The 25,684-nt window shown below is 47.3% G+C and overlaps 5 protein-coding genes across 15 annotated transcripts in view; 2 read left to right on the top strand and 3 right to left on the bottom strand.

Moving 5' to 3' along the window:
- The first annotated feature begins 149 nt into the window (after positions 1-149).
- Positions 150-6,744, top strand: LOC120901887 (alpha-tocopherol transfer protein-like). Its single transcript, XM_040310235.1, has 4 exons — positions 150-464; positions 5,329-5,525; positions 5,609-5,768; positions 5,835-6,744. Exons 2-4 carry the CDS (start codon positions 5,348-5,350, stop codon positions 6,496-6,498), a joined length of 1,002 nt encoding a protein of 333 aa, XP_040166169.1. The 5' UTR covers positions 150-464; positions 5,329-5,347; the 3' UTR covers positions 6,499-6,744.
- Positions 6,745-6,929: 185 nt separating this feature from the next.
- Positions 6,930-9,081, bottom strand: LOC120901854. The gene is made up of 2 exons (XM_040310186.1): positions 8,778-9,081; positions 6,930-8,686 (listed from the first exon to the last, which is right to left on the bottom strand). The coding sequence occupies exons 1-2, from the start codon at positions 8,874-8,876 to the stop codon at positions 7,007-7,009; spliced, it is 1,779 nt and encodes a 592-aa protein (XP_040166120.1). The 5' UTR covers positions 8,877-9,081; the 3' UTR covers positions 6,930-7,006.
- A 16-nt stretch (positions 9,082-9,097) lies between these two features.
- On the top strand, positions 9,098-11,227 carry LOC120901861 (DNA-binding protein Ets97D). Its single transcript, XM_040310199.1, has 3 exons — positions 9,098-10,430; positions 10,502-10,615; positions 10,688-11,227. The coding sequence occupies exons 1-3, from the start codon at positions 9,245-9,247 to the stop codon at positions 10,972-10,974; spliced, it is 1,587 nt and encodes a 528-aa protein (XP_040166133.1). The 5' UTR covers positions 9,098-9,244; the 3' UTR covers positions 10,975-11,227.
- Positions 11,129-12,092, bottom strand: LOC120901893 (probable U3 small nucleolar RNA-associated protein 11). Its single transcript, XM_040310250.1, has one exon. It carries the CDS (start codon positions 11,986-11,988, stop codon positions 11,230-11,232), a length of 759 nt encoding a protein of 252 aa, XP_040166184.1. The 5' UTR covers positions 11,989-12,092; the 3' UTR covers positions 11,129-11,229.
- Positions 12,093-12,824: 732 nt separating this feature from the next.
- LOC120898254 (filamin-A) overlaps positions 12,825-25,684 on the bottom strand; it is a 56,990-nt gene continuing 44,130 nt past the window's right edge. For 9 of the 11 annotated variants that reach the window (XM_040303822.1, XM_040303825.1, XM_040303820.1 and 6 more), the window contains 6 exons: positions 16,436-16,746; positions 15,383-16,331; positions 15,058-15,297; positions 14,797-14,990; positions 14,045-14,693; positions 12,825-13,970 (listed from right to left, as the gene is read on the bottom strand). In XM_040303822.1, coding sequence (XP_040159756.1) covers positions 13,786-13,970; positions 14,045-14,693; positions 14,797-14,990; positions 15,058-15,297; positions 15,383-16,331; positions 16,436-16,746 — 2,528 coding nt within the window. In that variant the 3' untranslated portion in view covers positions 12,825-13,785. Of the gene's footprint in view, positions 13,971-14,044; positions 14,694-14,796; positions 14,991-15,057; positions 15,298-15,382; positions 16,332-16,435; positions 16,747-24,013; positions 24,473-25,684 lie in introns of all 11 variants that reach the window. The other 2 variants (XM_040303830.1, XM_040303829.1) reach the window with 1 other exon arrangement.

The following is a 25,684-nucleotide window of genomic DNA, read 5'->3' as shown; positions in this document are numbered from 1 at the left end:
AGAACGTAAACCACCGGTTCCGGGGTGTTTTGCAAAGCGCGTTTTTTTTTAAATACAGCGCTTACCCCAACTCGCAAATGAAAAAAAAGCTCCTTCTCCCCCTCCCATCGAAGAAGCCGCGCGAAAACCGGTGGTGCTAGATCGCGCTCGATCGCGCTCACTCGTTGTTTAACCGGCTCACTGCGCGGAGGTGATCGTATTGTTGCGCGAAGTTGGCTTATCTTGGAACAGAGTTCGCCTAGTACCACCTGCCCGGCCCAGCCCTGCTCAGCCCAGCCCATATTGCGGCGTCGAACGGAAGCGTGGTTTTAGTGACTTGAACGCGTGAAGATGAGATGAACGCTTAGTCATTGATGCGTTTGAGTTTGTTTACTACTTATTTTTGTGCTACCTCTTGAATCGTCTTGAGTATTCTATAGTGTACCAAGCTCGCTGGAATATTAACTCATCCTCTTCAACCAAAGGTAAGTTTGTAGTTTTTAATGCTAATATAGTTCTAATGTGTATAAGAGAGGGGAAGAAGTACACAGCCGTGTCCGTGATCACAGCTCTTGAACTGCCCCTAAGCCGTACGATCAAAAGGGAACAGGAAGGTGTGTGTGATGGTGAATGATAATAACTATTATTTAAACACACGTTGATCACATACCACTTTTTCTCGTCAAGGTCCTTGCCATTTCTTAACTGCTGGTGATGGATCTTTATGAGCAGTGCGTTACCTGTGTGCGCAATAAAACTGTATGCCCTTTGATCCCTGGATACAGGCAAACACAGTTGAGGTTCGATGATGTAGTATAAGGTATAAGATCGCTCACCCTCTATCAATTGCCATATAATTGTATCTCTGTAGTGTATTGTACACCTACGCTAAAAGGAAAAATAAGTAACGTTTCCTTATCCCATTTGCCTTTAGGCTGATGTAATAATCAAATCAACATTTCGTTGAAATGGAAAATTCTTCCTACATCTCCATTTTGTGTCTAATTGCCCCTTCGGTTAATTAGTTCTTACGAGGAGTATCAAAGAAAGACTTAGAGATCTCCAATTAATTCTTGTTTTTATTGCATTTCTTCGAAGCATATACATCAACGCACCTTTATGGTGCAGTAGAGAGACATTAAGAGGGATCGTGAGATAGAGAGAAGGGAAGAGAAAAAGTTCAACCTTTTTGTACACCTTCTGTCAATCCATCAAAGAAGGCTACGGACAAAACAGTATGATCATTTGCGGTTATGATCGTTGACGCGGACACACTGCACCCCTACCCTTTCGGCGTTATCCGCCCGATTAGGGGTGCATTTGGGACGGGCAGTGGTTGCTGTGGCCCCACCGCACAGGTCTATCGATTACAGCGCCTGTATCGAGAAACCTTCAAGGACTGGTTTCTCTCCCCCGGAACACATTTCATTCTAATGCATGTCGGGTGGTGTGGCGCGTTGATTACACCCTGCACAAGAAGGCAAATTGCCACCCGCTTGATCGTGCTGCTCAGGATGATGGTAATGATGCTGATGATGATTATGATGATGTGAACGGGAATGTGCGTTTGTGTGTGTGTGTGTTGGCTTCAAGTGCATCGAAAATGCAGGCCAAGCGAAACTTGCGCTTTCATGTACAGTTTGCATACGCACTGGGACGGATTGCGCAAGCATGGGACCAACAACGGTTATTTGCCCTTTGAACGCTACGCAACCTTGAAACGAGAGCGAATCCCTCCAGGGATCGAGGAGGTGTGTGTGTGTGTGTCTGTTTGTTCGACCTACCGGGTGTCTCCGGTGAAAGATACACATAGACAAAGAGCGTGATGCATCTCTTGGATGTGAGGCGCTGTTTTGCGCTGTTGTTGAGCAATGTGGTCCGTCCCACCTGCCTTTCCACCGCAATCTGCACATGGTTGCAGGGATGCACCTGGCTAGGGTTGATCGATGCACCGCTTGACCATGAGCCGAAGGTAGTTTCACGAGTTGCATTTCTTGTGGTGTATTATTTTCAGTACCGTTCAAAGCTTTACCTATAAAGCATCCATTGAAGCTGTGTCAATTGTTCGCAGCGTGTTGAAAAAAATGTAATATCAATGGAAGAAACGTGCCACTGCCACAATCATTATGCTGCTCCGTTTCAGATCAAAATTGCCAATAGTCGCATCCGCATGCTTCTACTCTACTCGCGTGTGAGAAAGTAATGGCATTGTATCTAAAACCATCTTTGTAATCTTCGTCACACCCCACATAACTAATGTTGATGAAGCATTTTTTATGTCACTGAACTGTGCTATCAAGTATTCAGTTTGATTATTCCAAGACAAGGTTTATCGTCAAAAGATGCCGGAACTTTCCTTGAACGGTTACGGTGACACGGGGATACTACAACATGCCAGATGAGAATTGTTTTTGGAAACCGGTTCATGAAATGTAGCAGAGTTTTATGAATACAAAAGCAGAATACCGCGAACGTATGTGTGTGTGTGTGTGTGTGTGTGTGTGTGTGTGTGTGTGTGTGTGTGTGTGTGTGTGCACCCCCGAAGATTACATACATTTGAATATTCAAATTTCATAAGAACATCCCACCGCGTGAGCCGCGTGCGATTGGGGGTCACGAAATACTTATAACCTGAACACAATCATTCACCCCGGAAGTGGTTTGATTCTACACAATTCGTCTGCCAATACGAACTGACCAGTCGTATTTTTTGTGCTATTTTCCATTTTTTTTAAGGTTAGAGTTAGATTAAGAAGAAAAACATTGATCATCTGTTTGGGTGATCGTACCGTGAACAAGGATAGTGATCCTTTTATAGTGCTCCGAAGTGTGTAGCGCATGTTGGGGTTAGATTGATTCTTGTAAGATTAGGAATAATAATATCAATAAGAATTATAATATAAGGACGTGTGTCGTGATTTTGCTTCGCGAACATTACCTAAATAAATTATCGCTTAACAAGAGTAAAATCAATATTAAATCATATTTTGCTCGTTGACCATATTTTCAGTTCCAGTTGTTACATTCTCAATGACTCTTATTGCATGTACACAATTCAAGTACTACTACTACTAAACTCCAAAGAGATGATAGGTTCATTGTTATACAGAAAAAAAAACACATAAATTACAAAACGTTTAAAACTGTTTTTTCTGATCAGCTAAGAAGTAACGGAAAAATGAGGAGATCCGTGTGATTAGGTTTTGTATGCATAGCTTTTTTCTACACTTTTTCTAAACTTCTTGGCTAGGACTTCCAATCTTCTTCAATGATTTTCCTTTTACATAAAACGATCGCGATCTTGTTCATATCTAGTTTTCTTGATTAAAGCCTTTTTTTGCTGTAAAAATATGGAATCACCCGACTCAAAGGATACAACCAAATGGCGACAAAAATCCAACTGTTCTAACAAAACGCACGGGAAGTAAGCTAACATATTTGGCTTGAGTATATGGGAATGTACTGTTTCAAGGAGCTTATTAATCTAATGCAATTAATCTAATGCAAATGCAACTATAGTGAAAGTTCTCATAAAAGATTCGTACTGCTGCAATCGATCATTGTACGACAGAAAGGCTTTTCTCATTCCGCTTTGGCTTAGTTTGAATGCGAACAATATTCAATTAGTACCATGCCCTATAGGGAATGCCTAACAACTATCGAACAAAGTCCCTGCTCCCCCCATCGAATTTAGCAACCAACCAAACGGCAAATCTCCAATGTCTGTTGCAATACCCGCGGTGTGCGGCTTTTGTTTGTTCGATGGTTGAGCAAACAACACCCCGGTGTGTGTTGTGTTTGTGCAGTGTACGGCAGATTGAGAAGAGTTCTTCTGGTCGCCAGATCGAATTGTTGTTGCAACACGTGCAAAACGGACAGTCTCCGGTGGTGTGGTACACATTGACATATTACCACATTGCTGATTGAAAAATGGTTGAATCATCACCCCGCCAAGAGAGTGCCCGACTGCCGCGGTTATGATTGGTTATGTGTTGGTGTGTGCAGATTTCAGCAAAAACAAGAAACAATATGTATTCCCCACATCCTCATCATCATCCTGGCCACTTCTTGGTCCATGCGACGACCACGCGTTGTTGAACACACGTTGATCGTCGGACAGATTGATTTGTGACGCCAGTGGTTAAAGCTTGCGCAACGGTGGTTGTATGTGTACGGTGGTGTGGTGGTGTGGTGGTGGAATGATGTCTGGATGTGGGGAAGGGACCTATTTTAACAGCGGTACCAATTAATCTTGAAACCATGATCACTGCCGTCGCCCAGTGACCTACATTAAGGGTGGACTGAACATAAAAAAGAAGGATTCCGTCGCAAAGTGATCGTGACCGTCGCCTGTGCAACAGTGTAATATTGCGCCCGTATTGCCGCGTCACTCGCTGAAGATCCTTTTGAACTTGCGCCAAAAACCTGTTCGCAGTGCGCAAGTGTCCTTTAGTCTACACGTGTACGTGTGCCATCGACACGCTCTTAGCGTCGGCGCACATTCGCTTTCGTTTGGGAATTTGGGAAGTGGAGAGCGAAAAAGCCGAATTGTTGCGCCGGACTGCTTCGCTCCCCGGTGAGGGGAAAGGAAAGCAGGGTTTGGTCAAGCCGCGCAAACTGGTCTCCCGGTGACATTGAACTGTTGGTGGTGGTGGTGGTGGTGGAGTCGTGGAGTCGTCGGGAACTGGGATTGCTTTTTGGTGTAGAAATTCGCATCAGTCGGCTATTTGGGATCGAATCAGATGGATTGGCCTAAAATGTGCGTAATTTCTTATGGCGAGATTATGTTGAATTAGTTTTGAGGCTTTTTGTTGATTATGTTAAGATGAAAATGTGCTAAAAGCAGCTAAATATAAGCTACAATTTCTTAGGGCTCTTGTACAAGTCGGAACACGTGGACATATCTAGTCGATTGATGTTAGACGTTAGGTGGTGTGTTATGCCGAGATTATAACGCATACCACTGAAAAAAAATGAAAGGAAAGTTTTGTGGTAAAAGTAAAGCCGTGTCGAGTTTCTGCGGTACAGTTTCAATCACGGGACAATCGGATTGTTGTGGAGGCAATGGTGAACGATTATACAACACCAGTGTCGGCTAAATATTGAGCTAATAGGTCGCCCACGGGCAAAACGAAACTAGATCTCGTTTAGTGACGGTCTAAAAGTGTACCGTCGAATATTGCGTGGCTAAGATATTGCAAGATTGTATCTCAATAGTATAATAGACATTGTATGGTTGAAGTTTGTCGCTATTGTATTATTATTTATTTTGATATAACTTCTCCTTGTTGTGGTTTAGAAAAGGTGTACAATTGTTCACTAATGTTAAGGACATTCCTTTTTCCACAGGACGAAAACACCACACACAATGAAGAAAGGTACGAAAGCCATCACGAAAGCGGACGCGTACCGCTTCACGCTCTCGGACGAGTTGCGCCTAATCGCCAAAGAGGAGCTGCGTGAAACGCAAGCCACACGCGACCATGCGCTTCAGATGCTGCGCGAATGGGCTGAAAAGAATCCTCGCATCGTCAAGATTCGTATGGGTGAGTTCGGTTTGTGAGAGTCTCCCGTCTCAAATGCAACTTACTTACCCCCCCCCCCCCCCTCCCCGTTGCACCTGTTGCAGATGCAAACTTTTTCCTTAAGTTTCTGCGCGCGAAAAAGTTCCAAATTCCGGTCGTACAGGAAAACATCGAGCGGTACGTACTGCTGAAGAATGCGTTTGAGGGCGCGTTTAAAAATCTCGACTGCCGACTGCCCAAGATGGCCAAGCTGATCGACCAGGGGTAAGTGAGCTATTCAAGCTTCCTGTAAGAATGTGCTCATTTTCATGCGTGCCGCGTGCGTTTCAGCTATATGTTTGCCTTGCCGGAGCGCGATCGTGAAGGTCGACGGGTGATCTTCTACCGACCGGGCGTGTTCGATCTGCGGGAGTACACCAACGCCGATATGCTGAAAATTCACGGCATCTGCTACGAAACGCTGATGGCGGACGAGGAGAACCAGATCCGGGGTTTCATTCATGCCGGCGTCGGCACCGGCATTGGGCTGCCGTATCTAACGCTGTTCACGATCAAGGAAGCGGTAAGGATTGCGAAAAATGGCGAAAAGATACTGCCGATGCGCCATCGCGAGATGTACGGGTGCAACATCAATCCGGCGATGAAGGTGGCGGTCGACTTTGGCATGTCGCTGATATCGCAGAAGCTGCGCGAGCGCATCCGGCTGTACACCGACATTAAGGACATCGAGCTGGAGAAGCGGCTGCTGCCGAAAGAGTACGGCGGCGAGATGCCGATGGCGGAGATGATACGGCTGTGGAAGCTGGAGCTGGAAGCGTACCGCGGGCGGCTGCTCGCGGACGACGAGATGTCGGTCAATTTGGGCATGTACTCGGACGCGGCCAAGGAGGGCTCGGTCGGTGCACTGAAGGAGCCGCTGAACGGGTGCACGGGCGCTAGCGATAACTCGACGTACGGGTTGGCCGGTAGCTTCCGGAAGCTGGAGGTGGATTGATCACTGATTGCAGTTTGAACGCGCGTTGAAGCATGGCAAAGGTTTTGGGAACGTCCGGAAGGAATGATTCGTAGTATGTAGGATGTGTTTAAGAATTAAGGTAGTTTCACACTGGTCCCGTGTATCAAGTCGTTTTTTTCTATATACTTTGTGTAGGATTTGTATTTGCTACTGTGTGTATGTGTGTGTTTTTTTTTGTGTTTGCAAATAATAAAGTTACGAAAGTTAAAATTCCTACACATTTTAGCACCCTTACCCTCTTCTTGGCCATGCAAGTTCAGACGAAAAAGGGGCACCGTGGGGCATGTTCTTACCATTGCACCAAGCTTTCCCCCTGATCCACTGATGGTATTCGAAGTTAATTGATATTTTGTTTTAAACTAAACCCTTTTCATTCGTTCAAGCTAAAGAAAGAGCAAACGCAGTTAAGCTAAAGTTTGGACAAAGAGATTCGTGTGTATATTTTTTTTTGTTTCGGGACATTTTGGCAAGACACGGGCTTCAGGCTTCAGGTAACACGCCGCCGGTGGGGAATTTCCACCACGTTCAGCAGCTTGGTATTGCGTGGATGGAATGTGAGGATTGGATCATCATCATCGTACGAAGTGTCGTTTGCGGTACCGTTCAGCTTTGCTTCCGGCGCACCATCACCACCACCATTGTCCCGATCGTCCGCGCTGTCGGACGATTCGCTCGGATAGAAGCACACGGTCGAGTTCGGGTGGATGTTGTAGTTGAAGTGTTGAAATTTGTCCAAATGACGCTGCTTGGTGACGCCCGTCAGCGTGAGATCTTTCGCGCGCAGGTTGATCCGCGTGGTGGTTGGACAGTTTGGACGGATTGCCTTCGGTCGGTAGATGACCAGTCCCTCGTCGTGATAGCAACCGTCCCGCTGGATGCCGACCCGTTTCCTTTCCTGCTCGTTCAATCGGACGGGTTTGGGCGGACCAATGGCCGACGATTCGGGGTGATGTGGTCGCGGCCGCTTGGAAGCGCTTAGCGTGATCGATTGAAACGGTTCCAGTATCTCCCGCTCGGTCGGTGACGTTTTCCTAGGCGTGACGGACTTTTCCGGCGTTACCACCAATGGTGGTTGCGGTTGGACGGTGTGTTGCGCCGATTTCGTCGGACGGATCGATGCGGCGTTGGGTGCCCGATGCCCACGCGAGGACGCTACGGGAGCAAAAAATACTTCATCACTGTCACTGTCGGACGAGGATGAGGTGGAAGTGTTCTGCATTCGGCTAGCAGCGGCAGCCCGTTTCGAGACCTTGCGCCGACAAAATGCTTTGTTTTTCTTTATCCGCGCGCACTGTTCCAGTGCTTTGGCGTACACTTGATCCTGATCGTACGGTTGCTGCTGCTTCTTGCTGCTTGGTGAAGCGCGATCGAATGAACGGTTCACCCCACTCGCTCCTGGTCGCTTGCGGGGAACAGTTTTCTTAAACACTTTACGCCTATTTGGCCTATCCTTCGGTGGCTCAAGCGCCGCCAGCCCCGACGGCCGATGGTGCTGTGCGGGCGGTATCTTCTGCCCCGGGTGATAGTTGTACCGCGGTCTGGGAGGATTATTTGTATCACACGCACTGTCCGATTTTCTGTGGACACGCTGCTCCAGCGATAAACGTGCGGCTTGCGCATCCGCCTTCTGTTGCTCCTCGAAGCCGATGCCGAGCGAGGTGAGACGCCGGACGGAGCTCGTTACCGAGTACTGTTTGATCATGGTGGTCACTTTGAGCTTGTTGCTAATCTGCTTGTTCGAGCGAATGTACTGCGCCGTGTCGACCGAGTAGAGCGAGTCTGCGTCAGCGTCCATGCGGGTTTCCGTTACCGTGGTTACTTGCTGCGTCTGGTAGTGCACATTGTAGTTGCCGGTGATGGTGTGCATGTGGTTTCGCAACCAATTCTCAACCTTTTCGTGGCTCACCATCCGGAACTCGTTGTCGTCCAGTATCTCCTTCAGCCCGTTCGCCTCCCATTCGCGCTGGCGCAACGGCACCGCCCGCCGCAGCTGTTGCTTGATCTCTTCCGGGTTCTCTTCGGCGCTCTGTTCCTCGGTCGAGGCCTCGACGACATCGCTGACCGAGCTTTCGTCGCTCATCTCCTGGTCGAGCATCACCATGGCCGTGTCGATGTCCATGCTCTGATCCGATGGGTTTTCCGTCGAGCCGATGGGCTCTTCATACTTCTACCATGCAAAAGAGAACGGAAGGATAGTTATTAACAATATTACATGTTTTGCAACCACAACGTAAGGTAGAATATAAACAAACGCGTACCCGGAGCAGCTCACGCCAGTTGCAGTTTCGTCGCCCTAAATCTTCATCGTTCGGCAACACTTCCTCGACGTTGGTAGTCTTTGGGACACCGGTGGACATTTTGCGCCAGCACTACGGTTCGGAATTTTCATCGCAAAATTCGCTTTCAAAATTTAGCCCCTTTTTCCCTAACAATAATTACGGAAACGAAACAGTAAACGAAAACCAAAAGACACAAACTAACAATAAAACCGAAACGAAACACGATCCTACATTTTGTTGATATGATCGCGCTTGGCCCGTTTGACAGCTAGCGACCGCACTGACAGGTCGCCCAGAACAGGTTTTTGTTTTGATGTGGTGCCACACACAACAAGCAGTACCAGCAACATTCGGCGTGTGCGGGGTGCCACATTGTGAGTGAAAAATCGCACAGCAAGCAGTGGATACTACTGGCAGGACGCGGGTTCGTGTACGATTTGTAAGCGATGGATCCGCTTAATATAAAGCTGGAGGTGCCGGACTTACCGCTGCCCCTCGGGGAGGATGGTTTGATGATGTCGACCGCCGATTTCCTGCCGACCGGAAACGACCTGTTCCTGGGCGATGATGACGACGACGTGATTGTGGTGCATATGGATTTGCGCGAGAATTTGTCAACCCTGCGGGGGTTGGTCGAGCGGCGGATTGGGCTTTCGCTCAAGCACTACGAGTTCTGGCTCCAGGGCTCGACCATGCTCGAGTCGCACAAGAACCTCGTCGACCAGTGCGTGCAGGGCGAGGGGCTGGTGCAGATCAACGTACAGGTCCAGCCGACCAAGCGACGCATCAACATCGCGGACGTGCTGAAACCCACCGATGAGGTGCTCGAATCCTACCAGCGCGAAATCGAGCAAGCCGCAAAGGAGGCGGAAGCGGCCGCCGCCGCCAAGCGGGCCGCGGAAGAGGAAGCGGCCGCAGCCGAAGCGATTGCCGCAGCGGTGGCCGAGGCGGAAGCGGCCAGCGCGAAAGAGAATGCGGCGGAACCCGCGAGCGGGACGGGCGAGCGAGACGGGTCCGGCGCGAAGGCACCAGCCGGCCTGACGAAGGAAGCACAGGAGACGGCCAATGCCGTGGCGGCCATCATCAACTCGGTCAGTGTGGAAGAGCGCGAGAAGGAGCGCAAGAAGGAACGGCAGGTCCAGGGCGACAAGGGCGGCCTTAAGCTGATCCCGGCGATCAAGGAGGAGGTGTTGGGCTTTGGGGAGAATTCGCTGGACGAGTGCGACGAGTCGGATGGGGAGATGGGCGACGAACCGGCGGCTTGCCTGCCCTGGGTGTACGACAGTGCGTTCAAGCGCGACCAGCAGCGCCTGAACATTCCGGACGATCCGAATGAGTGGACGGTGGCGCAGGTAAAACACTGGATCCAGTGGGCGGTCCGGACGTTCAACCTGAACGGGATCAAGCTGCAGGACTGGAGCATCAGTGGCAAGGAGCTGTGCGAGCTGGATCTGGACGATTTCAAACTGAAAGCACCGAACGATCCGGGCGGCCTGTTTTGGATGCATTTGGAGCTGCTGCGACGGCACAAGATCGTGGCCACCCTGCAGAAGCCCGTCGATGGGGAAGATCTAGTTGAGATGACCATCCGGCGGAAGCTCCCCAAGCCAAACATTGGCAGCAGCAAGAACGGTAGGTAGCAATGGGCATGGGAATAGCGATAGAATAGATACAGCAATCTATCCATTTGGTCGCTTTTGCAGATGAGTTCAGCTACTGTGGCAACCGCACGGGAAACAATGGACAGATCCAGCTGTGGCAGTTTCTGCTGGAAATTCTCACCGACCGGGAACACCGCACCATTATTCAGTGGATAGGTAAGATAGCAGCGAACAGTGGCCCAAACAGCCCCACAACTGTCTTCATACTGTCGGTTCACCCTCCCACAGGTACCGAAGGAGAGTTCAAGCTGTGCAATCCGGAACAGGTCGCTCAGCTGTGGGGCGAGCGCAAGAACAAGCCGACGATGAACTATGAGAAGCTGTCCCGCGCCTTACGCTACTACTACGACGGGGACATGATTTCGAAGGTGCACGGCAAACGGTTCGTGTACAAGTTCGTGTGCGATCTGCGCGAGCTGCTCGGGTACGATGCTTCGGAATTGGCCTCCCTGGTCAACGAAGGGAATCCCGATAATCAGTACGGGACGAAGAATTATGACGTTGATTTCGATTGATGTAGGCAGTGGGGCTTTTGTGCGTCCCTTTCTTGGATGGTTTTAGAACACATGCTGCTCTGTCCTGCACCACAGAGTTGAGCTGCAGCGATTCATTTTGTACAAATATTAAGCGATCAAAAGTGCGATAGTTACAATTAACGATACGGATGGATCGGGTTGCTTCCAATTACATTTCCTTTATTTAACGTTGCGTATTTCGAATGCATTTTGTACATAAGTTAAATATACAAAAAAAAAAACCGGAAACAAACCTTACCGCTTTCGTTCAAACTTAAACTTAAACTGTGGCGCCTGGTGGGGCGTTCCCTTTGCCACCAATTTAGGCTTCAGGGCACGCTTCTGCTTCAGCGCACGCTTGATCTCGAGCGTTTTCTGCACCACGGTTAGCTCCTTCTCGCGGTCAATGCGTCGCATCAGCTCCCTGTACGATAGGTCACGCTCCTGGTTTATGCGCGCGATGTCCTCCGGGCCAACGGCTAGCTTCAGCTTGCTCAGATCCTTCAGCCGGGGACGATTGGACCGACGGCCCACCAGATCTGGGTGTGTGTCCAGTCGTTCGGCCAGATTAAATTCCGTCGCCTCCTGCTCGTCCTCCACGAAGAAGATGTGCTTGTTGGGCGTCTCGTTTACCACGTCGGTCATGTGGAGCTGGCCCTGCAGTCGACGGATTTTGTTTGCCTCTACCGTTCGCTTCATCGCAACATACTTGTAATCCTGCGTTTGCATTAGCTTGATCTGATCCTTGGTAAACTCGTCGCCCTTTTCCAGCTCATGATGTTCGCCCTCCTGGATCTTGGAGTTGATCATGTGGTGATAAAACTCATCCGGATTCTTGTTCAGGGCCCGTTTGCGTAGCAACTTTAGTGTGGCTTCCTTTTGATTGCGGTCCCGGGCGCGTAGCTTGTAGTCTTTCTTCTTTTCCAGCAGCCCGAGATGCTGCCGGGCGGAAGGTTGCGCCCGTTCGCGGTGCACCTTCTGGTTCGTTTTGGCCGCCTTCTTCCAGCTGGACATGGTGGCGGACGGTTTTATACACGGTGCAAAAGATACAACAGAGTTGCGAATATTTCGTCGACTTCACCGGGAATGCACGTAAACAATGAACGCGTGTTGAGAGCTGCTGGTGGTCGGCGGAGTGACCAGAAATACCGATTTACAGTCTGTTCCAGAGTTACGCGGTTTCTGCATTCCCGATATAATAATAATAATTATTAATAATAATCTGGCCACACTGGTGGTCGGTCGCTTGACAATTGGAACAAACGTCAAATTCAGGACTCTGCTTCTTCTTTGTGCTCGTTTTGGCACAGCTCTGCGCGTTATGGTGGTGTAACGCGTAACGCCTGTGGGGGATGTGAATCATCAAACGTTTTGGATGCCCCGGTAGTATGTTTATGATTTTAAATAGGCGTAAATATTGACTCCAGATTACGAGAATTGAATGAATGAATGAAATTAAAGAAAATAATTAAGAGCTAGCTTGGTTTTAAATTATCTGAGCATAAAGGATAAAAGATTAATGATGAGAATTAAGGCGCCTATTAGATATGCAATCAGTACGACGTGAGTAATTCGGATGAATATATTACGCCTTAGAGCTATGCAATCCGCATTACATGTAACATAGCCTAGACCGGAACCCATTTACAGGGTTTGTTTTATACGCAGTGGTGAATTCAAATATTGTAAAATATCCCGCGGTTTTGGGAAAAATGTCCTTTCTCCTGTACATAAAAGCCCGCATCAGACATTTCAATGACTATTCGAAGACGAATACAAATTTTTTAAAACCACGTGGAATGCAAATTAGATGGGGAAAGAGGAAGGGCATTATGAAACAACAGAAGAAATTCGTTTACACAATCGCTTTATTTATTTTTTTGTCTCTTTTTAATGTTTCGATTTGACAACTTTTACTTAAACCTTATTTAGACTGTGATCATAGTTTCCACAGGGAGTGTGGGCTTTATGGGGTACGAATGGGGACTAAAAACAAAATACACGAAAAAATAACCGTAATAAATTAAAATCCAAAGCGCTGCATAGTGGAAAGGATTGAGTGAATGCGCTACCGCATACGAATAGTATATAAAAAAAAACATGAATACAAACATAAACACTTAACCTGATGATTGGCGGTTTCGACCGTACTTGCATGTTTGATGTTTGAAAGTAACGGATCTTACTTATAGCAAGTAACATAAAAACGGTACGCATCAGCGTGCGATGGAAAACTTATAAAAAACAATCAGTTGAACAATTGTAAGTGTAGAATAAGAGGCGAAAGAGGGGGGAGCGTAGTAATTAAAATGGACGTAAAACAACGATCTGCTTTCATTTTACGATCGAAGCGCTCATGCATGTCTTAATACCGACCTTCCTAACCGAATGGATGCAGTATAACAGTGTTGAGGATAGAAGAACGCGATAAAACGATAACATGTTGGATCAAAAGGGCGGCTTCTTTAACTTAACCACACTACTTTAAAAGCATACACGGGGCAAGGACTGCTTTCGGGCTCGCGATTCTCCGCGACACTTACGGGGACAGAGGCATCCATCCTATGGCTTGCGTGCGTCTGTGAGGCGCCGCTACGATCGGGATTGGTGGATGGAGGGATGGTGAAGGAGAACGTCAAGTGACCATGCTGTTCGCGCACATGGTGGTGGATAAAAATGGGAGCAAAAGGGGAAAAAGAAACCGTTGCCTCGTGTGCGAGTGCTTCCGATGTCAGATGTCGCTTGGCAGAGGGGGTGGTAGTGGTGGTGTTGGATATGGCGCGTCTGTGAGGTTGTACGGTTGTACGGTCTTTAAACTTCAACCTTAAACGGTGAGCCGGGGATGTGGTCATCGCCCCATTTCACAAGCAGAATGTAATCGCCGCGCTCGCGAACCAGGTAGTTGACCGTGTACTGGTTGCGCCCGGTGTGCTTGATGAACACCTCATCGCACGGTCCTTTCGGTCCGTAAATGCCCACGAAAAGGATGTTGTTGCCTGCGAACCGAAAACAAAGAACAATGGCAGCATGTTAATCCGCAAGCCGGTCGTGCGTGTTACGCTTCACTTACCCGCATCGCCGGCATTGATCGTAAACTGGTTCTGCTTGCCCATGTACGCCTTCTTGAGACCCATGCCCTTGGACTGGATTTTGCTGGCGTCCGATTTGAAGATGGGCAAAATGACACCGGTCCGGTTGCCACCCTTCGATACCTTCGCCACGGTTTCCACAATGACCGAGGACGTTTCCTGTCCGCCTGCCTCGGCGAGACTCTCGCCGGTACAGTTGATCTTGAACGGTGACCCAACGATGTGCATCTGGTTGTACTTGATCGTCATGTAGTAGTGACCCGGTAGCAGCGGCGTGTACCGCACCTTGTAGCCCTCCTCCACCTCCGTGCAGTCCATCGCCACCTTGGCCGGACCGTCGACGGTGACGGCCAGCGTGCCGGCGCCGGCATTGCACGTGTCAATGATCAGATCGGTCTTCTCGCCCGTCTTGACGTCGCCGAGACCCTTGCCGGAGGCGTGCACGGCCGCCGGATCGACGTCGTCCTTGCCCACCTTGATGCGGTACGGCGAGCCGGGTATGTGCACACCGTTGAACTTGACGTGGATCGCGTGGATGCCGTTCTCGCGCGGATAGAACCGCACCGAGTACTGATCCTGGTCGATCAGCTGGATGAAACAATCGTCCTCGTTGTTCGAGGGAGCAACGACCTACAGAAGAAAAAAGAGCGGATGGAGGGAATAGTAGGTTAATGGGATGAAAGTTTGTGGTTTGCTGCTGCTCCTCTGCTACCCAGGCCGGTCGTACGCTTACCTTCGCGTCAAGCTCTCCCTTGGCACCGTTCTTACGGACCATAAACTGGGCCGGCTTGTCAGCTTGCACGCAGCCAGTCGGGAACTGAGCCACCTCTAGCTTGTGGGCCTCGCCCATGGCCGGCGAGATGTAAACCTTGAACGGAGAGTCCGGAATATGGCGATCGTTGAACTTCAAGCCGATACGGTAGTCGCCTTATGAGGAAGAGCAAGAACATTGTTAGTGGAATGCCAACGGGCAAGACAGCACACAGCCTGGTACCTGGTTCACTGACGACGTACGAAACATCGCAGGAGCCGTCCTTGCGATCCTTGAACTCGATCTCTGCCTTGCTGGGGCCCTCCACGGAGATGGCCAAAGTGCCACCGCCAGCTTCGCGCGTCCATACGTTAAACTCGGCCGGTACACCCTGTTCGCCGTGCTCCAGACCCGGACCGCCGGCCTTAACCAGATGCGCGCCGGTATCCTTCAGCGGACCAACGGTAAACTGGAATGGCGATCCTATCGATCGGGAGGAAAGGAAAACAGTTACAAAATGGCCACTGGACGTGGGGTAGGGGTACAACAGCAACAGCCAACAACGTACCAGGAATATGGATCTGCTTGTACTTGACCGAAACCGTGTGCACGCCCAGCTCCTTCGGGATGAAGTGCACCGCGTACAGGCCATCCTCAATCTCCTGGATCTCGGCATCCTCGCTCACGCCACCCGGCGACGTGACCGTGGCGGACAGATCGAACGACGTAATGCCGGGCATCTTGAACGTCAGCTTGCACTGACTGCCCACCTCGGTGATCGGCACGGCCTCCCGTTGGCGCTGGATCTTCTCGCGCTGCCGGTTGGTGCCCTCGCCGGAAACCTTCACCGTGAACGGCGATCCGGTGACGTGATGGTCGGCGAACTTGAGGTTCACGATGTAGTAGCCCGGCTCGGTCGGTTTGTACGCGATGTTGAGCGTGCCGTCGTCCTTGTCCGTGCACTGGATCTCCGCCTTACTCGGGCCCTCGATCGAGAGTGACAGCCCACCGTAGCCGGCGTTGCGCGTATCGATCGAGAACACGTTATCCTGGTGCGTTTTGCCCTCCTTCAGCGCGTTGCCCGTCACGATGACCTTTTTCGCGTCACCCACCTCGCGCTCGCACACGTTCACCTTGAACGGTGAGTTGGCGATGTGCTTACCCAAACGCTTCACCGATACGGTGTGCTCGCCAATCTCGCGTGGCGTGAACGAGATGCCGATGTTGCCGGTTGGCATGCGCTTCAGGAAGCACGGCTCCTCCAGCCCGGACGGAGCCTGGATCGAGGCGTTCAGCGAGCGCAGATCGTTATCGCTGATCACACCGGGCAGCGTCACCTCCGAGCAGGAGCCGACCGAAATCTGGTTACGCTTGCGGCCCTCGCCAGTGATCTTCGCGAAGTAGGGCGATCCCTTGATATGCTTGTCACCAAAGCGGACGGAGATTTTGTACTCGCCGGGGGCGGTCGGCAAGTACGACACCGAAACCGTACCATCCTTGTTGTCATGGTAGGTAATCTGCGCAGGGCGGAACGGAAATCGAAGGAAAGAAGATGAGCAGATGAGCAAAGGATGATTCGATGGAAGGGAAGTGAATGAAAGGAGTGGCCGAAAATACTCACGTCGGCTTTGCTAGGACCTTCGACGGCCATTTGCAGGCCACCAGCGCCGGCACCCTTGGTGGAGATGATGAACTGCGCTGGCTCACCGGTGACGCCATGCACCAGACCGGGCCCGTACGCCGTCACGTACCCGGAGGAGATGGAGTCGACGTGGAATTTGAACGGGGAGCCCTGCACGTGCTCGCCGTTGTACTTGACCGCGAGCTCGTGGATGCCTTCCTCCTTCGGCTCGTAGCGGATCGAGACGGTACCGTCGTGGTTGTCATCGATCACCGGCTTATCGACTTCTCCGCTCGGCATCTTGACTTCGGCTGTGGATGACAGAAGGAAAGGACAAGTACGTTGATTAACAGGTGCCCACGAGATTGCAATTATTTCTCTATTTAACAATAATTATAAAGCTTAAATGGTATCGTTGGAAATTATAAAGACATAAAATATCTGTCTGAATGATTATAAAACAACGTCGCTTCCAAAGCCGTTTAGTTTCATCGGTACTCATGGAAAGGAGTTCTTGAAGGACTGATGTCTAAACATCCTAGGCGAAACATCAAAATATATAAGTCATTGAGATGATACCGAGATGGTAACGCATATAGCATCGGAGACATTAGAGAAAAGAGACTTATAGTTAAATTAAAAAAATACGGTAATAATGTTTTTATAATGTTATATAGACATAATATCAATAGAAAAGAAATGTTTAAAAAGTTCAGTTCCTTTAACGATTATAATTTTAGCATTGTAAAATTTAGAGACAACATTTCAATTGGCATGGACTAATCTGGCGAACTAAGAGTAATTTAAAATGTTTGATATAAGATTTTTATGTTCAATTAGATAAGTCGGTTGAAAAAAATACCAATACCATTTGGCATGCATTAATCTGGCGAACTAAGACAAATTTGAAATGTTTGATACATATCAGAATTTTGAGTTCAATTAGACAAGTCCGTTGAAAAAATACCAATACCAATATTAACTAGAACAGAATAATGAATTTTCCAAGCAATTTTCAACATTTACAATCTAAACTTGAAGGCCAAGATACAACTAAATCAGCGGTCGACAAACTTTGCGACCGAAAGAGCCAAAATCTACAAAAATGTCCGCAGAGCTTCACGTGAAGAGCCAAATTTTTAAACCAAGAGCAAACATGTGTGAAAGTTCTATGAAATATATGAACGGTTAAGCCATACCATGCCGATCGCTGAACTAAATTATACCAGACTTTAAGAGTAATCAGTAAGACTAAAATAAATTAGAATAAAATGAAACATTTTTTTATTAATTTCTGTACCATTAATGCTCTTTTTTAATTATTTTAAATGTAATACCACCAAACGAATTTAGGTAAATCTGAAGGGTTTAATAGGATATAACAGAGCCAAAATAAATCTGAATATTGTAAAATAATCTGACAATAATACATTCGAACTAATTATCTTCTTCTTCTTCATTCGCACAACAACCATTGTCGGTCAAGGCCTGCTTATATCAACTAGTGAAGTGAGCTTGGCTTTCAGTGACTTATTGTTACCATAGCAGGATAGTCGTACGAGTTGACGACTGTACCACCAGACCGGCCCCGAACTAATTATAACACAACTAATTAATGTTAAAATATACTAAATAGTAGACTAATGAGTGAACATAAGTGAAAAATCCGCATAAGTATGTCCACTCTCTCAGACCGCACATATTTGTATACATTATAGTTACACCATCCTGTATGACTGTAACTATTCTATTCTATAGGTTGTAGAAGCAATGATCGAGGTATTACGAAATTGTAGTGGAAAACTGCAAAATTAAATGGACGAAAGCGAAAGATTGTTGAATCTACTGTTCATCTAATAGATGTGTCAAACAATACGCTTTTATTTTTTTTCAGCAAAGTGCTACACATTTCATCGACAGAAACAATGTTGAACAAGCCGAAAAGAGTCCAAAAATATGCTTCTGATTTGTAGTGCCAAGCGACGACAAGGAAACACAGAAGGAATGTTAAATTCCAATTAAAAGAAAAACAACACGCACCACCGCGTTCAGGGTAGAGCTGACGATCTCTCTCGCGCGCCACCGGAGGGGAACATTTATCATCCTACACGTATCAAAAGGATGTCGCCACAATCACCACCCCCATTTGGGTTTGTGGAGGGCTTAAGGAAAAACAACAACAACAACACGTTACACAACCGTCCGCAACCATGTGTTACCCATAGCTTCGACCCCAATAGGCGAAACATCAAAATATATAAGTCATTGAGATGATACCGAGATGGTAACGCATATAGCATCGGAGACATTAGAGAAAAGAGACTTATAGTTAAATTAAAAAAATACGGTAATAATGTTTTTATAATGTTATATAGACATAATATCAATAGAAAATAAATGTTTAAAAAGTTCAGTTCCTTTAACGATTATAATTTTAGCATTGTAAAATTTAGAGACAACATTTCAATTGGCATGGACTAATCTGGCGAACTAAGAGTAATTTAAAATGTTTGATATAAGATTTTTATGTTCAATTAGATAAGTCGGTTGAAAAAAATACCAATACCATTTGGCATGCATTAATCTGGCGAACTAAGACAAATTTGAAATGTTTGATACATATCAGAATTTTGAGTTCAATTAGACAAGTCCGTTGAAAAAATACCAATACCAATATTAACTAGAACAGAATAATGAATTTTCCAAGCAATTTTCAACATTTACAATCTAAACTTGAAGGCCAAGATACAACTAAATCAGCGGTCGACAAACTTTGCGACCGAAAGAGCCAAAATCTACAAAAATGTCCGCAGAGCTTCACGTGAAGAGCCAAATTTTTAAACCAAGAGCAAACATGTGTGAAAGTTCTATGAAATATATGAACGGTTAAGCCATACCATGCCGATCGCTGAACTAAATTATACCGACTTTAAGAGTAATCAGTAAGACTAAAATAAATTAGAATAAAATGAAACATTTTTTTATTAATTTCTGTACCATTAATGCTCTTTTTTAATTATTTTAAATGTAATACCACCAAACGAATTTAGGTAAATCTGAAGGGTTTAATAGGATATAACAGAGCCAAAATAAATCTGAATATTGTAAAATAATCTGACAATAATACATTCGAACTAATTATCTTCTTCTTCTTCATTCGCACAACAACCATTGTCGGTCAAGGCCTGCCTAAACCCACTAGTGAAGTGAGCTTGGCTTTCAGTGACTTATTGTTACCTTAGCAGGATAGTCGTACGAGTTGACGACTGTACCACCAGACCGGCCCCGAACTAATTATAACACAACTAATTAATGTTAAAATATACTAAATAGTAGACTAATGAGTGAACATAAGTGAAAAATCCGCATAAGTATGTCCACTCTCTCAGACCGCACATATTTGTATACATTATAGTTACACCATCCTGTATGACTGTAACTATTCTATTCTATAGGTTGTAGAAGCAATGATCGAGGTATTACGAAATTGTAGTGGAAAACTGCAAAATCAAATGGACGAAAGCGAAAGATTGTTGAATCTACTGTTCATCTAATAGATGTGTCAAACAATACGCTTTTATTTTTTTTCAGCAAAGTGCTACACATTTCATCGACAGAAACAATGTTGAACAAGCCGAAAAGAGTCCAAAAATATGCTTCTGATTTGTAGTGCCAAGCGACGACAAGGAAACACAGAAGGAATGTTAAATTCCAATTAAAAGAAAAACAACACGCACCACCGCGTTCAGGGTAGAGCTGACGATCTCTCTCGCGCGCCACCGGAGGGGAACATTTATCATCCTACACGTATCAAAAGGATGTCGCCACAATCACCACCCCCATTTGGGTTTGTGGAGGGCTTAAGGAAAAACAACAACAACAACACGTTACACAACCGTCCGCAACCATGTGTTACCCATAGCTTCGACCCCGATCTTCGTCTCTTTAGTGCTAAATCCACTACTAAGTCTTTTTCATGCCTTTTCGTCTCTTCTTCCTCATCGTCATCATTATCATCATCATCATCATCACCGCTAGCCATCACAGCTCATAATGAATGTTGAAAAAAGTGTGATCCATTCCAGGGATATTTTTATAAAAATTCCTGCGCGCTTAGTCGCGTTGAGCTGAGCTGACGACGTCATGTGCTCAGCGCGCTTCTCGGTTCGGTTCGGTTCGTCGTTCCCCCGCATGCATGCAATCAAAAAACCGTGTGCTTTCTCGGCCGTTCTTTGACTTTCGGACCCCCCTCTCCCCCTCTTCCCCTTCTGCTCCCCCTCTCAACCGCCCTAAGGGGTGGGGTTCAGCACTGAACATTGGGATACATATTGGGTACACCTGTTGTTTTTTTGGCACAATTTATTTGGATGGATCCGTAGAAATGTTGGACCCTGCGCGCTCCCCCATCGCTAGCAACTAGGCACCCGCATCATCTGGGCCCCGCGTGAGGTTGTGCGTGATACACACCGATACTGGTTCCGCTCTTGAGTGAGTTGGTTTCACTCTAAGCGCGTGCCGTTTCGAGCGACAAAATTGGACTGGCCTTCGTACGTTTTGCACCAGCCGTGGGGTCCCGGTCTGTCCTCCAGAGAACTAGCGAAGGGTGACTAAAGGAAATAAAAAGACACTCACACAACCTCACCGCACATGGCATCATGTGGCTGGTGATCTCGCGCCATCATAGTTTATTTTTGTGTTTTTTTAGAAAATCGTTTGCTCCATTTGCTCGATTCGATATTCTCTGCGCATTGCATTAGCGAGTCAAAAAGTGAAAGACAACGCATAAAGCCCCATCGTCACCGAGCATTTTTGATTCTCCATCAGCGTTAGGGAATTTGGAGGATTGATTCTACCAGAAAAGTATAGGCCAGCGTGAATGCGTTTGCACACACACACATATACACCGACCCACCAAACCCAACGGCAGTACACACTTGCCAGCATTGTTTTGGTTGCCAGCATGGGTGTTTGTTTATTTGTAGAAGATTGGTTGCCCATCGTCGCGGGACCGACGTGTGACGCGCGCGCTGGGGGTCGGGGGATGATTTTTCAGTTTGGTCCCGTTTTCTTTTTCCCATTCCCACACCCGGAAACGATGATACCCGTGTGTCGTGTAGTCGCATGTCGTGTCGTTACTCATTTCGGGGCAAACAATCGAAAGAATCGGTTGTTAGCGACACTGGTAATTCGTGTTCTGCGTGGGTGGTGGTAGCTTTTTACAATGAAACTGAGCAGAAATGATGAACGAAAACAACACAGCTTCGGGACAGTCTGCGATCGGAACGAAACGTGTGTGTGAACTACTGCAACAAAACGCTAATGCTACACACTGTTGCTTTTGTAGGCGATCATGCGATAGCATAACTTTGTGCGAGAGCTTGTGTAAAAACAGTTCGAATGTTTATTCACTTTAAACCATTTCCCGTCCCTGTCGGCATCGACTTCGAGGATCGGTGTGTGGGCGCAGAGGCAAGCGTTTATGTACATTCTACTTAGAGGCAGAGCATTCCACCTGTTTGCTACTTCCTCCGACTGGCTGCTCCGCCAGCAATCATAACCCGATTGTATAAAGATGAAGCGAACCGAGTAAACACGCCCGTTGTTTACGCTAGTTTGCGCTTCCGATGAGGTTTTATTGGCTTGTTTAGGTTCGATTGGGGAGGGGGAAAAAACCCGTATCGGTTTGATCGGATTCCGCGCTGAAGAAGAATGAGGAATATTTCAAGATCGTTTTACCGCATGTGGAAATCGGTTTCGTTTTTCGAGCGCGGTACGTATATTTAATTTTTGTAATTTGTTTTGAAAGCAACAATTTTACAATACATTTTACAATTTTCTTCAGCGTATGAAAACGTTTAAATCAGGAATACATTATTCATTTTTACTGATCATTTCACCTACACAAAGCGTAAATGTACAAAGTACCAGGCGCACCCTTTTGAAATTCTATCTATTTAAAATTTATTTAATAAAATAAATCCGCTTATTTACATTTATCTTTAAACACCATCCCCTCAGCACAGTGTTTTGAATTTATCGGAAAAAACCCCAAACTCACGTGTTGGAGTAAGTGAAAATAGATATGACCTCCAACAGCATCCCTGATGGAGGGAAAGTAAAATTTATTATTTCAAATGTTCGAAAGGTCACGCAGCAGGCCATTTCATTTGTGTGAGTGTGTATGTGCGTTTCGATCATTTAGTTGGCGCGATGGGGCAAAACGTGTGAAGCGCTGTGGTGTGATCTTGTACGGTTTGTTTAAATGTGTGTGTGTGTGTGTGTGTGTCTGCGAGCTGCACATAAATTATAATTGTGAATGCCGAGCGGTTAACAGAGCTAAACATGAAATATAAGGTGACAAAGCACTGTATGACGTTGTATCATATCAAAGGTGAATTTTGCTGAAATGTTGGCTATGTTTAAGAGTTTCTCTCGCAAACATTTAAATTATGGATTTCATTTTTCCATAATAGTTTTCCACTCCCACAGAATCACACTAAGCGCATTGGAATCCCTGGTGCGTTGTATTTGTTACGCATTTCTGGCCTCATTAAAAAACCACCCAAGCCCTCAGGTGTTAACACGCCGAGAGCAAGTGTTGTTTATTTTAGTACCTAATGTGTGTGCGATTCTTCCGACACCCGTCATGCCTTGGATCCCTTCGTTTTCGTTCGCCCGCAACCGTCGGAAACGCGAGACGATTAGTGAGACCACAAGTCTGGCGCTCACGTGAAGTGCTGAAAAAATGATCGAAAACGATAAACAGGCCTTAAAGCCACTTTCGTTAGCTTCATCGGTCCGATATCTGTCCGAACTGAACACGGTCGGCACCACGAGAGTGGTTCGGATGGATTAGTTTCGAGTGTGTTCGCAGTGGGCAATCAACAAGTCGTTTAAAATCCCCACGGCACGCGACGCTTGTACCAGTGAGTCCTCTGGCACAAGTGCTCGCGCCAACTGCTGACATTTGGTACCTTCTTGCGAACGAACGGGTTTTTTTTAAATGTATTTTAGGGAGGGGGAGCTCGTGAGCGCGCGTGCCCGTGGCACACTACAAATTGCTGCACCCGAGCAGCTTGCCACTGTTGGCCAACTGGCCAAGTGGTTTTGTGGGAAGAGATCGTATGCTCCATCGACGGTGAATGAATCGTTGTAGAATGTGTTTTATTGCTCGAATGAAATTTAATCGTCGATCGAGAGGGATTCCCGTCGGGTGCGCCGTAATCGTAATAAATTTCCCGCACGCTTAAAGGGTGTTTGTTTCGAAGTGGTGCGTGTGTTACGATTAGCACCACCCACTTGGTCGTCGTACGATCATGCTCGTTGTTGAGATTGCAAAGAGTTAGTAAAACTTGATTTTTGACATTTCCTCTCTGTGTTTAAATTTCAACATGCACTAGAGCGTTGTGATTTTGTAAGAACTATTGTCAGGCGTACCCCTCTGTCGATCGTTTGTACGATCGGCTGAAATGTAAGGCAAGCGACATTCAACGCACTCTACGCCAACGCTAGTCGGCGGTCCGGACACAACTTTCTTGTCTGCCCAACTACTGCTGCTGCTGCTGCTGCTGCCATTACCTTTATGCGTGTGGAGAAAGAATCCGCTCAGCATGTTGGTCGGGACGAAGTCGATATCCGAGGATTCCAACACCGGCACGTCCTGCTCGATGAAGAACACCCGCACCATCTCGCGCCGATCGTGCTCGGACACGGACATGAAGCGCGAAAAGCTTCGATAGAACTGACTGTGCTCTTCCCATGTCGCCTCAACCGGTTCAGTGCCCTGCTCCTCGTCGTCACTCCACATGATTGCTCGCGGGTTTGATCGCTATCGGGACGGCCGAGGCGGTCGGGGCGAAAGAGCTGACTAAAGGGTAGGGAAGGTGGCGAGGGTTAAGAATCGGATCGGACGATGGAAAGGACACTAGTTATCTCCTCGTGGCCGTGAGGTGCTGCTTAGTAGATACTTCGTTCGCCGTTTCGTCGGACCGCGCGCTCACCGAACCTAGACGACTTTACGCGTACACACTCGTCAGGCTAGTAAAAAGGATACGTTCATTTTCCACTTTCCGCTACGATTAGCACAGGACATTGCGTTTGGGAAGCATTTGGCCGGTGGGAAGAGGGGTAGGGGGGTGGAGGGGGGATTGAGGGGAAACAAACAAAGTTCGTTCAAAGTACGTTTATTACGCGCCACCAGAACCGCCAGAATGCGTCCAGGATGCTGTCACCTAAGGAGCACCTTCGCATCGACCCCTAGGAGTATGTGTGCATGTGTATGTGTAATGTATGAAAGATGATGTATGTGTAATGTGAATGTGAATGTGTGTCTGTGCGTGTTGTAGGTGGAAGAGTATAAGGGGAGCAGCGATTTCATGTGGAGTGCGGGAGCAGCTGTCGAATTTATTACGACTCTGAATCATCGAGACCCGAACCGAATTGAATGCGAAATTTCAAATGGACAAACAAATGATGCACAACGTTCTTAAAATATCTTTTGAAAGACGGGTAAAAATGGCGTGCGTGGAGGCCCTTTTTTCTTCCACTTCTGCACGTCTTTACGCTACCGCTACAATCTAAGTTCAGAGACACTAGCGGGTATCATGGAACGGGCTGCTGAGCAAGCTGTACAAAAGCTTTCGCAAATTGTCGCAAACCTAATTCCAACGCATGGAAGCATCGGGCATGAGACCCTTATTCTGGCTCGAAATTATGTAACTCGGACAGTGCTGCAGCGTAATTAAAACGAACAGCTGCAACCACACGGCGGCAACAGTATCCTGGGCAGCATGATCGGGCAGCTTTGGTGGACGACCAAGGAAAGAACGGAAAGCGCTTGAAGAGCACGGAGTCGGGGCACTATTAACACTTGCTTCTGAGCATCCAACGGCAGGGATGCGGTCCACCTGTGATGAGTCATCGCAACGTAAAAAACGCAAAAAACCCTGACCACTGATATCCGTTAACAAGGTCCTTGCGACACAGGAATAACAAGTGATCGATTTTTGGATCGAAATCGATTTGAATCGCATCAATTGAAAACCCTCAATCACCAGCATTTTTTAACGACACTTCCGATCATTTTGTTTCACATGCATCGATCACTCGCAGTTGTATCTGCATCTGGAGTTATGTTTTCCCTTATATGATCACATTCACACCCGAACAAGTTGAGAAATGCACAATCGATCGAGGTTCGCACACTTGCAATGCTATTCCTTTAAGCTTTCCTTTCCCAATTACCAAGGA

Source organism: Anopheles arabiensis, chromosome 2 (assembly GCF_016920715.1).
Source record: "Anopheles arabiensis isolate DONGOLA chromosome 2, AaraD3, whole genome shotgun sequence".
In the NCBI taxonomy this organism is placed as follows: domain Eukaryota; kingdom Metazoa; phylum Arthropoda; class Insecta; order Diptera; family Culicidae; genus Anopheles; species Anopheles arabiensis.
This window is presented reverse-complemented; position numbering and strand designations above follow the sequence as displayed.

Excerpts from the sequence above, each read along its gene's own strand:
- LOC120901861 (XM_040310199.1), top strand. The coding sequence starts at position 9,245 with ATGGATCCGCTTAATATAAAGCTGGAGGTGCCGGACTTACCGCTGCCC. Across the intron at positions 10,431-10,501 it reads CATTGGCAGCAGCAAGAACG|ATGAGTTCAGCTACTGTGGC; the intron begins GTAGGTAGCAAT and ends TCGCTTTTGCAG. Across the intron at positions 10,616-10,687 it reads CACCATTATTCAGTGGATAG|GTACCGAAGGAGAGTTCAAG; the intron begins GTAAGATAGCAG and ends ACCCTCCCACAG.
- LOC120901893 (XM_040310250.1), bottom strand. The coding sequence starts at position 11,988 with ATGTCCAGCTGGAAGAAGGCGGCCAAAACGAACCAGAAGGTGCACCGC.
- LOC120901854 (XM_040310186.1), bottom strand. The coding sequence starts at position 8,876 with ATGTCCACCGGTGTCCCAAAGACTACCAACGTCGAGGAAGTGTTGCCG. Across the intron at positions 8,687-8,777 it reads ACTGGCGTGAGCTGCTCCGG|AAGTATGAAGAGCCCATCGG; the intron begins GTACGCGTTTGT and ends TTTGCATGGTAG.
- LOC120901887 (XM_040310235.1), top strand. The coding sequence starts at position 5,348 with ATGAAGAAAGGTACGAAAGCCATCACGAAAGCGGACGCGTACCGCTTC. Across the intron at positions 5,526-5,608 it reads CATCGTCAAGATTCGTATGG|ATGCAAACTTTTTCCTTAAG; the intron begins GTGAGTTCGGTT and ends CACCTGTTGCAG. Across the intron at positions 5,769-5,834 it reads GCCAAGCTGATCGACCAGGG|CTATATGTTTGCCTTGCCGG; the intron begins GTAAGTGAGCTA and ends CGTGCGTTTCAG.